The sequence below is a fragment of the Anser anser genome, assembly GCF_964211835.1.
Source record: "Anser anser genome assembly, chromosome: 3".
Classification (NCBI taxonomy): domain Eukaryota; kingdom Metazoa; phylum Chordata; class Aves; order Anseriformes; family Anatidae; genus Anser; species Anser anser.
Genome location: NC_139722.1, coordinates 88,782,403 through 88,796,482, shown reverse-complemented (window position 1 = coordinate 88,796,482; position 14,080 = coordinate 88,782,403). Strand labels below are relative to the sequence as shown.

The 14,080-nt window shown below is 49.4% G+C and overlaps 1 protein-coding gene across 4 annotated transcripts in view; it reads left to right on the top strand.

The window, feature by feature from the left end:
* XPO5 (exportin 5) overlaps window positions 1-14,080 on the top strand; it is a 29,919-nt gene that overhangs the window by 12,884 nt on the left and 2,955 nt on the right. For 2 of the 4 annotated variants that reach the window (XM_083831423.1, XM_083831421.1), the window contains 13 exons: window positions 249-290; window positions 900-989; window positions 2,348-2,547; window positions 3,161-3,260; window positions 4,154-4,335; window positions 8,984-9,084; window positions 10,167-10,263; window positions 10,786-10,922; window positions 11,224-11,321; window positions 11,854-11,900; window positions 12,290-12,384; window positions 13,217-13,279; window positions 13,629-13,711. In XM_083831423.1, the coding sequence (XP_083687549.1) occupies window positions 249-290; window positions 900-989; window positions 2,348-2,547; window positions 3,161-3,260; window positions 4,154-4,335; window positions 8,984-9,084; window positions 10,167-10,263; window positions 10,786-10,922; window positions 11,224-11,321; window positions 11,854-11,900; window positions 12,290-12,384; window positions 13,217-13,279; window positions 13,629-13,711 (1,335 nt within the window). Of the gene's footprint in view, window positions 1-248; window positions 291-881; window positions 990-2,347; window positions 2,548-3,160; window positions 3,261-4,153; window positions 4,336-8,983; window positions 9,085-10,166; window positions 10,264-10,785; window positions 10,923-11,223; window positions 11,322-11,853; window positions 11,901-12,289; window positions 12,385-13,216; window positions 13,280-13,628; window positions 13,712-14,080 lie in introns of all 4 variants that reach the window. The other 2 variants (XM_083831422.1, XM_083831420.1) reach the window with 1 other exon arrangement.

The window sequence follows — 14,080 nt, the reverse complement described above, 5'->3', positions numbered from 1 at the left end:
ATAACACAAATTTTGCAGTTTCCAGCCTTAAATCTTAACATTGAGTGCACTCTGGCCAACAAGTACCATGTTTCATTTCAAGGCCTCTCTGTGCTTATGATTCATCTTTCAACTTAGTCAGGTGTTAACTGACATTAATGAATTTGCACCAAAGTCTTATGATCTGTTCCTTGAGCTCAAAACGCCTGTGACTGCTGGATATTAACAAATGACACGGGCTTTTGGATTTTTCTTCCTTTTTCTCACAGCTGTTTGCTTCAGTTACCTTTGAAGTTGTAGAAGAAAGTAAGGTACGTCTGAATTATTCTCTAATACTCTCTAACAGCTGGATCAAATTATGTTTTATTTAAGAGCATGCTGAGTCTGAAGACTCTTACTGTAGTAAGCTTTTCAAGTATAGCCCTGCTCCTGGAAAGAGCTGAGGAGTCTAAACATAACTGATCTCTTGATTGACATAGCCTAATAGGCTTTGGCTCACAAACGTAGAAGGCCACAGGCATGGTCTGAGGCCAGTGCACTTGGTCCCAAGCCTATGCTGGCCCTCCTGAGGGTGAAGTATATTCATTAGCTGTGGGTAGTCTTCAGGGGTTGGTATCCGTGGCTGTGATCAATGGCTCTAAAGCTGCCAGCTGCCTAGGGAATGCTTGGAGTCTTGATATAGTCAGCAAAATCCACAGCATCACTCCGGGAGCACAGCTTGTCCAAATGTAGGTTCCTTGGGTTGCTTTCCAGAGGAAATTGGTTGTTGCATGGCTGGTTGGGGTGTGTAATGTTGGGGGGTGTTTTGATGTGTACTCAACAGTGCAGAAAAGTGTATGTAATGCATTTGTGTCTTGATGATACCCTGCATTTGTCTGAACTTTCGTTTTGTTGCATTGAAGTTTGTTATGTCTGTCCAGGCTCCTAGAACTCGAGCAGTGAAAAATGTGAGAAGGCATGCATGCTCCTCAATCATAAAGATGTGTCGGGATTACCCTCATCTTGTCCTGGTACGTAAATGCAGCTCTGTCACAGAGAGTCTTGTCTCAATTTCAGCTGGATTTTACGGGATCTTTCCCATGCCTACAGCCTCTGTTTTTCTTCAGGGAAACGTTCCTGCTGCACAAATGACAAAGTGTTTTATTTCCTTCATCCCGCCCCACCACCCCTTGCCAACCTCCAAAATTTTTTTCTGACGGAAAGTTGAATTGTAAAGTCATGAGTTAAATCCAAAATGGATGAGGAGGAGGAAACAAGCAGCACTAGATTCATTTTGTGGGAATTGTTTGCTGATTTTCTCTTTTGTCACTTGTGGTAGTCTCAGTTGATTCCTTAGCTGAAGACGTTAGCAATGACTAATCTCCAGGCTTTCTTCTGTTACGTAAAAGAATGAAGGAGCAAGAGGAGACTATTTGTTTCTGGATTAGCTTGAGGAGACTAGAAAATACAGACATTCTTTACTTTTGAAATCCATGATCTGGTGTTCTGTTTCATTTTGCTGAATTAAGTAGCCTGCACACAGCATGAATACCTCTTGAGCTCCTTCCTTTTATTGGCATTTATTTTAGGTGGCTCTAGGGTTAAAAAGCACGAGAGGGAGTTGCTAGTTTGCTTAAAGAGAGTTCTTGAGGATGCTGATTAAGGTAGTTTAGGAGTTCTAGTCTGCATTCTGCACTAGCTACCGAGAGTTAGTGGGTTTGTCTCTTTCCCTCTGTACTGGTTCCTGAACTACATCTCCCTCTTGACAACGGCCAACCAAATATTCTCCCTGGAAGAGCCAAGGGCCCAGAGTTGCTCCCAAAATATCTTGGTGACTTTGCTGCAGCAAAATGATTTCTGATACTCACACAAAATTACAGGAAGACTTGGTTGCAACTGGAGTGGGTAGGGAAGAAACTCAACCATTTCCGTGGAGATAGCGTTGACCATATGAATCACTATTAACCTAGTTTGTAAGCAAAGAGACGGAAGAGTCCTAAGTCTGGCACTTAGCCAAAAGAGCAAGGTACTTTCTGTGACTAAGTAAAAGGACCAGAACTATTTTGAGGTGTGACCCTACCGTAAGGGAAATGATTGCCTGGAAGAGAGAGATGTCCTCTGCATACTTCAGTCGTTTTGGAGACTAAAGTAAACTGGATGCAGGATTATGACAGAAGGGCAGGGAAGAAAAGAGTTTTTTTTTTTAGACTGAACATTCGGAGGAACTTGAGACTGAAAAGGAGATGGTTATGTGGAAAAAAACTAACTTAGGCATGCTTCTCCAGCTGTTTTGGATAGTGCAGTACGCCCCAGTTCCCACCCCTGTTCTCCCCAGTGGTTTTCCTCCGCAACAAATGGTGACGCTCTTCCACTTGGATGTGTTTTCCAGCCAAACTTTGAGATGTTGTACAACCATGTAAAGCAGCTGCTCTCCAACGAGCTACTCCTGACCCAGATGGAGAAGTGTGCACTTATGGAGGCCCTCGTCCTCATCAGCAACCAGTTCAAGGACTACGAGCGGCAGAAGGCTTTTCTGGAGGAGCTCATGGCCCCCGTTGCTGGCTTGTGGCTCTCCGCGGAGATGCAGAGGTACGGGTCGCTGCTCTGAGCTTTGAGCTGGACGTGTTCCAGAGGTGGTGTGAAGCCCAGGAGGGAGTGTACCAAAAAAGGGGGTGGGGTGGTGCCTAGTGACACCTGGGCTCTGGGCAGTCATTGTGATCATAGCTCTGCCATTCACAAATTGCCGGCTCAAGTCCAAGTGCTGTTTGTTGGACCTTGCTAGAACCTTGTAGAACCTTGGTAAGAGTTGTTTAACTCTTCCCGGCAAGGAAGAACGCTTCACAGCATGCTCAAAGCATTTGCAGAAATTCAGAAAAAACCTTTGCTCATCTCCAGTAGAAGCTAGGGAGCTGAGCTGTTTCTGCGGCCCTGGACAGCTGGGCATGCACAAGAGTTTTCTCCAACACTGCTGTCTATATAAGAAATTTAAACATCTTGGATCCTCATGGCCCAAGAGGACTGAAGATGCTTGGAGAACATCCACAACTCAGCTGGTTTTTTTTCTCATTCTCTCAAGTACAATGTGGAGTGCTAGCCAACCCCTCTAGCCTGTTCTGTGTTTTTAAGATGTTTATTGGCCAGTGCAAAGCTCTGTTCAAAGTACCCTGGTACAAATAATAATTCCCTTGTCTTTTGCTGTTAGAGTCCTCTCAGATCCTGAAGCCTTTATCTCCTACGTGGGTGCAGATAACAAAATTGCTGATCCAGTCTTGGAAGATCCTAGTGGCCTGAACCGCTCTAGAGTGAGTATCATTACCAGGAGAGGCACAATCCTTAAAGAGAAGGCCTCTCATCCTTGCATCCTGCACTTCTGTCGTGGTTACACATGAGATCTCTCCCAATCATCTCTTTTTTTTAGTGTGTGGATCAGTAGGTTTTTCTGATGGCAGAGTAACAGGCAGGTTTTTGCTTCTCTGGTGAGCATGTAGGCTGTGCAATATAGATTATTCAGCACAGTAAAGCACTCTATTCCCTACTCTTCTGTGTGGCAAAGTTTGGTTTTGGAAAAGCCATTGGTTTACTTAATTTTTGGAAATACAGTGTGCTGAGTTGTGCTTTTTGAGCCAGGCAGTATGGAAAGCATCATGCTGAGACTGCAGCATGGAATACAATTAAAATTCACCCGAGGACATTCGCATTGTTGAAGTTGCTTGTGAGATGTCTTCACTTCTTGGACAGACTGCAAATGGAGCTGCTGTCATTAGGTCTGCAGAAGATGCTGAAATGCTCCACGGAGCTGTGCGTGTGATTTGATGCTAATGCAGTTTGACCACTGTGTCGTTGCCCATGTCCACATCTGTCCCAGTACATGAAGGAGATGAAGGACTGGTGGTGTTGAGCATTTTAGAGGGGAACCTGCCTGGTTGCTTGAGTACACATTAGACTGTATGCACTGTTTTGTTTAATAATGAGATCCTAGGCCATCCTGCCATGGCTGAGGGTCCCTGAAGGTGATGGAAAGTAGTAACGCAATAGTTTGCTGCATTTTTGTGGTAACAAACCCACCAGAGTTTGTTCCTAGTTAGACTCACTAGAGTCTTCCTTTTGAGATGGGATGATGGTGGGTTTCTCTGGATACCTATTTATTCAGGTTGTGCTTTGGCTGATAACACTCTGCTCACATCTCTTGCTGCAGATAAGCTTTTGTGTGTACACCATTCTGGGAGTTGTGAAGCGAGCTCGCTGGCCTGCCGCCATGGAAGAGGCGAAAGCTGGAGGATTCCTGGTTGGGTTCATGCCCAGTGGAGCTCCAATCTACCGCAACCCCTGCACTGAGCAGGTCCTGAAGCTTTTTGACAACTTGCTTGCTCTCATAAGGTGGGTCGAGTTGACTCAAAATCATTTATGTTGCCTTAAGAGTCTCTGAAAGCTAAACCTTTATAGATACTTGGTATGCTCGGAGCATGTTCCCCCAGCGAAGCCAGTGGGAAAACAGGCTGGTGCAGGTGCCCAAGTGCTGTTCCTGACTGTTCACAGTGGGGAATGGCACTGGGGAAACTGGAGCCTTCTGAACACCCATTGGCCTGGCCTACAAGTGTCCATCAAAGCCAATGGGAGCTTGGGCTGGGATTGCTTCCCCCACCTCCACTGCTATAAATCTGCCACACAGTTAATCGTTTCTCGACTAACATCTCTGCTCTGCCCTCAGCCCCTACCAGGCCACCTCTCCAGTCACCACCGGGGCAGTCCCAGCTCTCATCGCATCCTGTTTGCGTTGTTCTCTCTTCAGTGTTAAATTAAGCTGGTTTTGCTGAATATGACTGTCAGCTTCCTGAAGCACTGCCTGCTATCGAAGCCAGTGGATGCATACTCTCAGGCTGTTGCTACCCTGCTGTGCCTCTCTGCACATCCCTGGTGGTGCACACGTCTAGGGCAGCCAGAGGAGGGAGAAAAATCCAGTAGAAAAGGGGAATCCTATATAACACCATTCCTACACTTATAGATGAGGAGTTCATTTCAGGGTGACTGCTAACAGTGGGGTTTTGCCAGTGTTGCCCTTTTACTCGTGCTGTCTAGTCAGGTATGTTTGGTAGTCACTGGTGAACTCCAGATTGTGCTGCTTCCAGTGGGAAGCACCGTGCTGGACTGGTAGGACAAGCACACGCTGTCTTGGCCCGCTCTAGCAGTGCTTCTCCTCTCAAAGCTCCTTGTGGCCCATCGGGTGGTTCTTTGGCCTGTGGGCAGGGCTGCACCTCCCTGGTTGTGGCTGTGGTGCAGATGAGCTGTGCTTGAGGTGGTTTTGCCTTTCATCATGAAGGAAATATCCGAGGGGTGAACTTTTGGGGCAGGTTGGGTAGAGTAGAGTTGTGTTCCTGCCAGAACTCACGCATTATTGAAAACATTAGATATCCCTGTTGCAATAAGCTTAGGAAACTATTGTCAGCCACTCTTCTCTGTCAGACTTCCACTGCAGTACCTCTAAAGAAGCAGAAACTCTGTGTCTGCTGTTTACCTCTTCCAGGAAAATGCATAAGCAGTGTTCTAGTCTAGCACTTCCCCGTCAACATAAACGAGGAGGCTCCCTTGCTGGTTTTTGTCATAACACATCTGTGGTGTTCAAGCTTTTCCACTGCAAACTAAAGGCTTTTTAGGATTTTTCTGAGCACTTGGTAGCATACATGAAGTGGCTTGTACTTCACTCTGAGGTGTCCAGGCTTTTCTGAAGGCTGGGTGCTCCAACAAGAACCTACGTCTGAGGTATGGAGAGCAAGAGATCCTCCACTCGATTCCTTTCCTGGCAGCTGCTGGACACAGAGGCCTTTCCACGCGACAGCTGCAAACTCGTTCAGTGTAAATGCTGTAAACGCTTTGTGGAGAAGCTGGAGATGGTGCTATGGCGATTCTAGTGCGTTCTTTGCTGGCTTTGAGTGCCTTTTCCTTGTGTTGCTTCCTCGGGCCTCCCTAATATGGATTGCACGAGAGAATAGGGAATCTGTAGCAGCGTGTCCGCAGACAAGTACAGAGATAGGAGGAGGGCTGGCAGGCTGGAAAGCAGCCTGCGTGAGGATACCTTCAGCAACCTGGTTGCGCTGGGGATGGATGCTTCTCTTAGCTGTGTGCCAGCAGGCAGCCCCGCAGGGGCAAGCCAGGCCCAGTGTTGTTTTGTGCTTCTGCAGGAAGCAGATGTGGAAGTCCTTCGCAGGTGGCATTGGTTGCTGTGTAAGCAAATCTGCGAGCAGCAGCTGCACAGATCCCCCTGAGCAGCTGAACTGAACTCCGCGTCAGGCAGCAGTGTGCAAAAAAAGGGCACTTGGCAAGCCGAGCAGTTGGGTGTGCTGCTCTCTGGACATTGCGTGGCATTTTTCTGCCGTGGTTGCGGGCGGAAACAGTGAAAGTTGCTAAGCTGATGGGTCCTTGCCAAGATAAGGAGCTTATGGATGAGACCGGAGAGCCAAGCTGAATGAGAGGGAGTCCAAATGATAAGGAAAATGAGGTAGTTCTGAGTGGCAGAGACAGCATGGTGTGTTCCCTGCCAGCCTATCTTTTTGTGCCTGGCTGCATTTGTTTCAGGAGCTCTTATTTACTGAATGATTTTGAGGTCGCTTTGCTAATCACTGCTTGCAGCTTTTTGAACGATGACTCTCCTGCTCTCTGTGGTACCTCATTTCACCCAGCTGCTTTCTAGCTTCTGGCTAAAATTGTTCTCTCCTGGGTTTAAACCCCAAATAGCGATCTCCAGCCACCAATGTTATCTTGCCTCTAGACGAGGGCACTTCTGGAGCCAACAGCTAGCTGCATGGACTGATTGGCACAGCACCTTTATTGTGTTCGGATTTGCTTGTGGCTTTTTTTTTTTAATACAAATGGACTGATCAGGCGCAGCAAAATACTTTGCACAGACAAAGGCTTTTCTGGAACTGCTCTTGATGAGATGCTGACATTGTCAAGGGATTAATGCTGGTGAAAGAACTGTCGGGTAGACATGGATGCTGTAGCATTTTCAGTGTAGACAGCTCCAGGTCTGGGTCAAGACGCTTCAGGCATGGACTGTCCTAAAGGACTCATCTTCTGGCCTCCAAGCCCACACCTGTAGGCATCAGACACTCTTTCCAGCAGAGCTGTGACCCTTTCTGAAAATATACTTCCTCAAGTATTATATCCTTTGCTTAAAGTATAAACATCTCTCAATTCTTTTTTTCCATGCTTTCTTGTTTGTGGGATGCCCAGGAATGCTGCTCAGTGATGAGAGTCTCAGCTGGACCATGCCTAGGGACTAGATCTTCATCATGTACAAGGGCTGTTGGATGCTTTTTTTAACTCCCAGGGGGAGCAACTGAGACATTGTCTCTCTATTACCACTGGGACGTGGCTGAAATAGTGAGGGAGATTGGCCTATGAGTGGATATCTGCCCTCCCAACTGTCAAACTTGAGAAAATGCCTCAGAGACTCTGAAACAACTAAGGACCATGAGCACCGCTTCAGGATGTGACTGTCCGACCCATCCTGTAGGGGTTAGAGCAGTGAGGTTTCAGGGTTCACCCCACAATACCACAGGCCTTGGGTTTGCCTCGCTGCCCTTCTGCTTAGCATGAGGCAAAGCCAATGTTGGCATGGAGCAAGCAGGAGACGTACAAGAGGTGATTTTAATAGCAAGGTTTCAGGATAGCCTTAAGCAGAAATGCACAGTTTTCTGAGCCACTGGAACAGCATTATCCAAACTTTTGGAAGCGGGGCTAATCCGTGGCCTCTCCTGAGAAAGTAAAACCAGCTTCTGTCCCCTTTGAGGACCGTTGCCTGCTTTGAGACCCAGCCCAGAATGAGAGTATGAGTGGCAAAGGAGTGATTTGTGTAGCTCTTATGAGGCTTAAATACTTGCCTTCCTCACATGCAGTGAGCGGGGAAGTATTGAACACTTGCAGAGAGAAACGGGAGAGTTGCTGTTTCGAAGCTAACGCAGGCAGCTATCGCTGCATCGGGGTTTCCAGGATTGTGAACAGACACCTTCCAAAAAATTAAAATAAACCAAAAAAATCATTAAGACATGAGTGAAAGCTGAGACTCTGGAGAACATACTGAGGTCTGTCTGCGCTCCCTTCCCCCAGCCATTCCCATGTACCCCCCTGCTTTGGGAAACGCTGCTCTAGGGAGAGATACTGAGTTGCCCTTGATCACCTCTAGCAGCAGGTACAATGGCATTGCAGTTTTGGAGGAGGCTGCAGGATTTGTGCTGTGTGCAGCTGGCGACACCCAGAGTGGAGGTCTGAGGTCTCAAAGGAGAGAGGTAGGTGAGAGAGACACCCCCTGCCGAGTCCAGCTCTGAGCGTCAGTGCCCTGGCTAAGAGGGGGCCCATTTTGGCCTGGATGGCAAGAGCCAGCCACCCGTGGCCGAATTGGTGTCCCTCTCGGAGAGCTGACCGTGGCCGCCTCCTGGTGCTGCGGAGCTGTTCCCAGCTGGATGCCTTGTCCAGGGGGCGCGTGTGTCTGCCACCAGCAACACCTGCATCAGGCTGATGTTCTCCCCAGAGTCCCTCCGATGCCGCCTGCCATTCTGGGGACTGTGACCCATCCCTGGGGGGCAGTGTGTGTATTTTGGAGCTGAAACAGCCCCTCCCTCCGCAGGGGCCTCAGGTGCCGAAGATCTTTCGAGATGACAGAATCCGTGTCTTGTCAGTTTTTAAAATACGTTCTCTGATCCCTTTGGCCAAGCTGTTGCCAGCATCAGCTGGAGAACTGCTGGGAGTTCTTACTGCCAGTGCTTGCGAGGGGTGGGGTGGACTGAAACAAGTAGGAGGGGTAGCCAGGAGATTCAGGACATGAGGTGGAATCACTCCATGTCTCTGTCGGGTGAGCTTCCCCAATATTTTTGCAGGTGGGGAAGGGGGATCCCATGCACACGTGCTTGGTCTCACCTTCCTCATCGTCTGCCTCAGAGGAGCTGTTCACAAGCTGAAGGAGAGGATCCCACTGTCAAGGGCAAGAGGGGGCGAGCCACATGAATATAAACCAAGTACTCTTCTATTTCAGGACTCACAACAATCTCTACATGCCAGAGATGGTGGCTAAGCTGGGGGAAACGTTTGCAAAAGCTCTAGACATGCTGGAGGTGGAGAAGAATGCCATCCTAGGTAAGGAGCTGCTCTTCAGGAATGTGTGGGCAGGGTCTTCAAAGGTGTATGAGGTAGTGGTCCACTTCCACGAGCGGTGGAAGAGAAGAGGGGCTGGAGCACCAGCTTCCTCGCAGTATTTGCAGCTCAGCTCTGCTTTGAACCTGCTAGAAGGAAGAAGTTAAATAAGTTATTGGTCTCAGACAGGTCTATTTCTGTCTCTTCTGCGTGAAATGAATGGTGCTCTACCAAACTGCTTAACCCAGCTGGGTGGGGGTCTGTCCAACGTGGCATTTCACGCTGGAGGGACTGGAGCTGTTCTGCTTGTCTGCCTTTGAGTAGAGTTAGTGCTCAAACAGGAACGGTGAGTGCTGGTGCAGAAACCTATCCGGGGTAGGAGCCAAGTCCTGCTACGTGGTCCTGTCATTTATTAAGAAGAGACTTTTGGAACTTCCTTAAAATAGGCTTGAGCTTGTGAACACAGAAGCCTTTCCAGCTTAGCGTAAATGTCTTGTGGGCAAAAGTATGAACCATGACTCTGGAAACTGGGGTTTAACTGCAGGTTTTGCCTGAGCGAAAGACTTTGGGGAAGTTGCTTTGTCTTTTCTTATCTCCGTTTCCTGTCTGTAAAACGAGGAGATGCTTTATCTGTTTTCTGTGACCTATAAACTCTGCCTGTGCCCTGCGCGCATAGAGAAGAGATGGAAAGCCCTGGGGCTCTAAGCTTATTAATTTTGCAGTTCAGCAGTAAGTAATACATGTGCTGACAGAGATGAATGCAGGCCAGAAGGGACAGGCTGTTAGGTGAGCTGCAGAACTGTCGGCTCTGCTTCTGAGTGGGTTTGATAGCTCCAGTCAGTTTTGCTCTGGAGGAATGAGGGGGCTATACCAGCCCTACCGTGAACACCTCTGCATTGGTACAGCCAGTCTGAGCTGGGCTGACCTCTGCAGAGAGGCTCGGCTCTGGGGTTGCTGCCCCTCTTCCCGCGGGGCTGCACGTTGTCTTGCTGAGTGCTTCCAGGCCTGGCTGGGGCCTGCCCAACGTGCTCTGAGGGGTGCGCTGTGCTCTCCTTAATGCAGCTGAAGTTTATTCTTTCCCACAGGTCTCCCTCAGCCTCTGCTGGAGCTTTATGACTCTCCTGTTTACAAAACAGTCTTAGAAAGGATGCAGGGTTTCTTTTGTACCCTCTACGACAACTGGTAAGAGCACCAGATATCCCCCACACAATCCTACACTGCGTAGCTGGAGCAGCGGGCTGTTGCTGTTGCTGGCTTCCAGACTTGGGCTTTTTGTGTGCTCTGTATCCTGTAATAACCAAGTACCAGGTGCAGTGGTGAGCTACACTGGTGGTTTAACCTGCCACACACACGGTACACACTCACTGGAGAAAGTACTCAAAATGGGGATCTGCTTTTTAGCTCTTCCGCAACAGGGTAGTTGGATTGGAGCACTTGGCCTAGTTTGTCTCTTCGCCCTTTTTAATTGTTATTGATACATCAGCACTTGAAAGTGCATTGTACTGCTTAAATGCTTAATTTATGGACCCTCTCTCTGCAGCTATCCCAAAACAGACAGATACTATGCTAAAATTCCTTTGTAATGTTTCTGTAAGTGCACGGCAACTCCGTAATCTCAGGTTGATAGTTCTCGCAGCCTTTCCAGGTCAGGTGCATGGTACCTGTTATCTGGCACAGTTGCGTCTAATTTGTTTTTCCTTGCAGTTTCCACATCCTGGGCAATGCAGGCCCTTCCATGCAGCAGGATTTCTACACCGTTGAGGGTCTTGCCACCCAACTCCTCAGCTCAGCTTTCATCAATCTCAACAACATTCCTGATTACAGGCTGCGTCCCATGCTCCGTATCCTTCCCTCACTGTCTCAGGCCAGCTAGGGGGGCTTCAAGCATGTAAACTGAAAGCCTGGTGGCTTCCTAGCGTTGTTTGAAGTATGGTCAAGCCAAAGAAGAGTGACTGGGGGGGTAGGCAAACGGGGATGCACCTGGTGTGGCAGAGGTGTGAGCCTGCGAGGGCATGAGCAGGAACAGCTCCTCTAGGAGGAGCCCCGCATGCTGTTGCTTGGCCTCCCGGTGGAGTGGGCTGCGTCCAGCAGTGTAGCAGCTGGCCACGTGTGCTGTGTCTCTTCCTTAAGTGCGCTGTGCAGGTGTGTTTGTGAAGCCCTTGGTACTCTCCTGCCCTCCAGAATACTACGAAACCCTTGTCTGCCCCATGCTGGGACCACTCTTCACCTATCTGCACATGGTAAGAAAACAGATTGTTCTGTTCCTTCGCAGCCCAGACTCCTTGTTGCGGCTGGCAGCAGTTTGTGAGAGCTTCTGTCTCTCCAAAGCCAGCAGAGACGAGGGCAGAGCCTTGATACTAAATGATTTTTATGCTCTTGGGGGAGGGGGAGAGGATTTTGAGGTTCGTTGAACCCTGATTGTCCCACAGCACCCCTTGCTGTGAATTCAAACCCGTGGTTGTCAGATCCTCAAACCTTCAGCACTGAGAGTTTTTGGGGGGGACTTTTGCCTGTCGCCCCACACTTGTTCTGACAGCTCACTTGGATTCCTCGAGCCAGCGCAGCCACCGATGTCTTTCTGGTTCTTTGGCACAGTTTGGCGCAGTTCTTGTCCCATTCAAAACGCGAGCTGTGTTTAAAGCTCTTACTTTGCTTCCTTAGGCAGCTGTTGCTGCTTGCGAGTGAGAGTGGCACCTGGGCCTCTTTGCAGTGTGTCCAGGATGGCTCCTTGGGAAGGTTTTGAATCTTCTCTTTTGTCTTGGTCTTAAACAGAGGTTGTCTCAGAAATGGCAAGTGATCAACCAGCGAAGCATGCTCTGGTAAGCACCCCTTGATGAGCACTGGTAGTGGGGAGTGGGGCGCGGGGTGGAGCTTGGGTCTTTTACATGGCCCTTTGCTCACGAAACAGCCTTGTCGGTAGAGAGGTGGAAAATGCTGGTGCTTCTGGGGCTCCGACTCGAGTTTGCAGCTCTCTGGTTTTGCTCTCGGACTTGCTACCAGGTGGTGCTGGTGAGGAGGTTGCTTAACCCCTCCTGCCCCTTGCCACAATTGCACCTCAGCGCTCCCCACGGTGCTGAGGGAGCGGTGGGCTTAGTGGGACCCAGGGCTCGCTCCGTGTTTGCCCTGATGGTGACTGACTCCCGGTGCTTGGGCAGAGGGGATGCTGTGAGACTCTGGCTCCCTTCACACTAAAACCTGCTCTCCTCAGCGAGGACGATGCTGCGGATGACAACCCAGAGTCTCAGGAGATGCTTGAGGAGCAGCTGGTCAGGCTGCTGACCCGAGAAGTCATGGATCTCATCAGTAAGTGAAATCAAGCTAGGTCCGCTGGCATGTGTGGGAGGTTTGCCCTGGAAAGGACTACGGGATTTCTAGCTTGCAGTAAAAACTAACCTTCATGGCCAGTAGCAATTAATGTGATCCTACAAAGCCATGTGTGAGACAGTTAACCCTGTCAACATCTCATCTAAAACCTACTAAGAGATCAATTTAAAACCTTCAGAAAAAAGTTTTATTGTTTGTTTGTTTGTTTGTTTTCTTTTTCATTTTGTTAGCAGTCAGGGCTCCATGCCTCTGGCACTGTCCCCATAGGAGTCCAGTCCTCTTTCGGAAGCTGAGTCTAGAGCAGTTTTGCTGCAGACAGAAGGGAAGAGTCCCTTCCCACAAGCAGTCTCCCTTCTCTGTGTTCCCTTTCTCTAATATCTTTCTGCCAGTGCGGCTTTGAGCAGATAGGCTGGGAAAATTAACTCCACTCCTGTAGAGTTTACAGGTCCTCAACCTCGTATCTCCTTTCTTTGTCAGCCTTGTTGCCTTAAAATGCTGCTTGTTATAGGCTTTAGGCTTCAAATGATTTTGCACGTTCTTAGTAATGTGAAGCAGTCACCATGCAGCAGGTTCCACGGTGGGAGGATGCTGTGAGCGAGGTGTTTCAGCCTTCCCGTTAGTGCAGCATTTGGCCTTTTATGTTGTGCTGTGAGATTCTTCAGATACTGTGTGAGGAGAAAGGTCTAGGGAGAGAGAGCTGGGGGGAGCTTGGAGCAGCTCTGATCCCATCAGAGTGTGCAGGATAATCTCTGCATGTTCTGAGCTAACATCTTGCCTGTTCTGCTCCTCTCACCTACAATTGTTTTTGCAGCCGTTTGCTGTGTTTCTAAGAAAGGCGCTGAGCATAACTCTGCTGTTGCTGCAGAGGGAGATGGTGAGTAACTGCCCACCTTTGCCTTCCCGCCCCCTTGGTGTGTGCAAACCCTTTTCCTGTTCCTTAAAAGGGGAGGCTGGCCTGCTGCTGGAAGCCGTGCCTGAGTGGTACTGGTTTGGTGCACAGCCTTCAGCCTGATGTGCTTGGGGGCCACAGAAAATCCCGGTCTCGCCTAGGTGTGAACGTGCCGTAGGGGGTGTGCTGCTGGAGCAGCTGATCCTTACAGCACCAAGGGGAGGGCTGAGGAGAAGGGTGGGATGTGCAGTGCTCCTGAGAGCCCAGTCCTCGCTACGTCTTCCTCAGTCCTCGGGAGGCCGTGTTCACAGCGTTGCTTTTCCCTCCTCTGCAGACGATGAAGCGATGGCCACAGAGGTGGCTCCTCCTGCCAGCGCAGAGCTCACCGAGCTTGGAAAGTGTCTGACGCAGCAGGAGGTAAGAGCTCCTGCTCTGACCGCCACCACCCTTTCTCTGCACTCCGTCACGCTTCTCTGTGGCGCAGCCAGACCTTGCTGCAGAGATCGACTGCTTCAGCATTCCCCTGCACAGGAAACCTCTCTCCAGAACCTACTCGTTTTGTGGGGGCTCTGATAATTGTGGCAGAAACCACACACAACACTGGGGGCTTGGGATCCAGCATAACGTCCAGCTACAGTGTTTCAGCTCTTCTGCAGGCGAGGCACAGGGCATTCAGCCCCCTAGGCACTCCCTGGCTCTGCCTCCATCCTACTCCTGTTCTCATGAGGAAGGATTTGACACAGCAGCGACTGTTTTTTCTCTGTAAAATCTCCCAGAGCTGTCCCA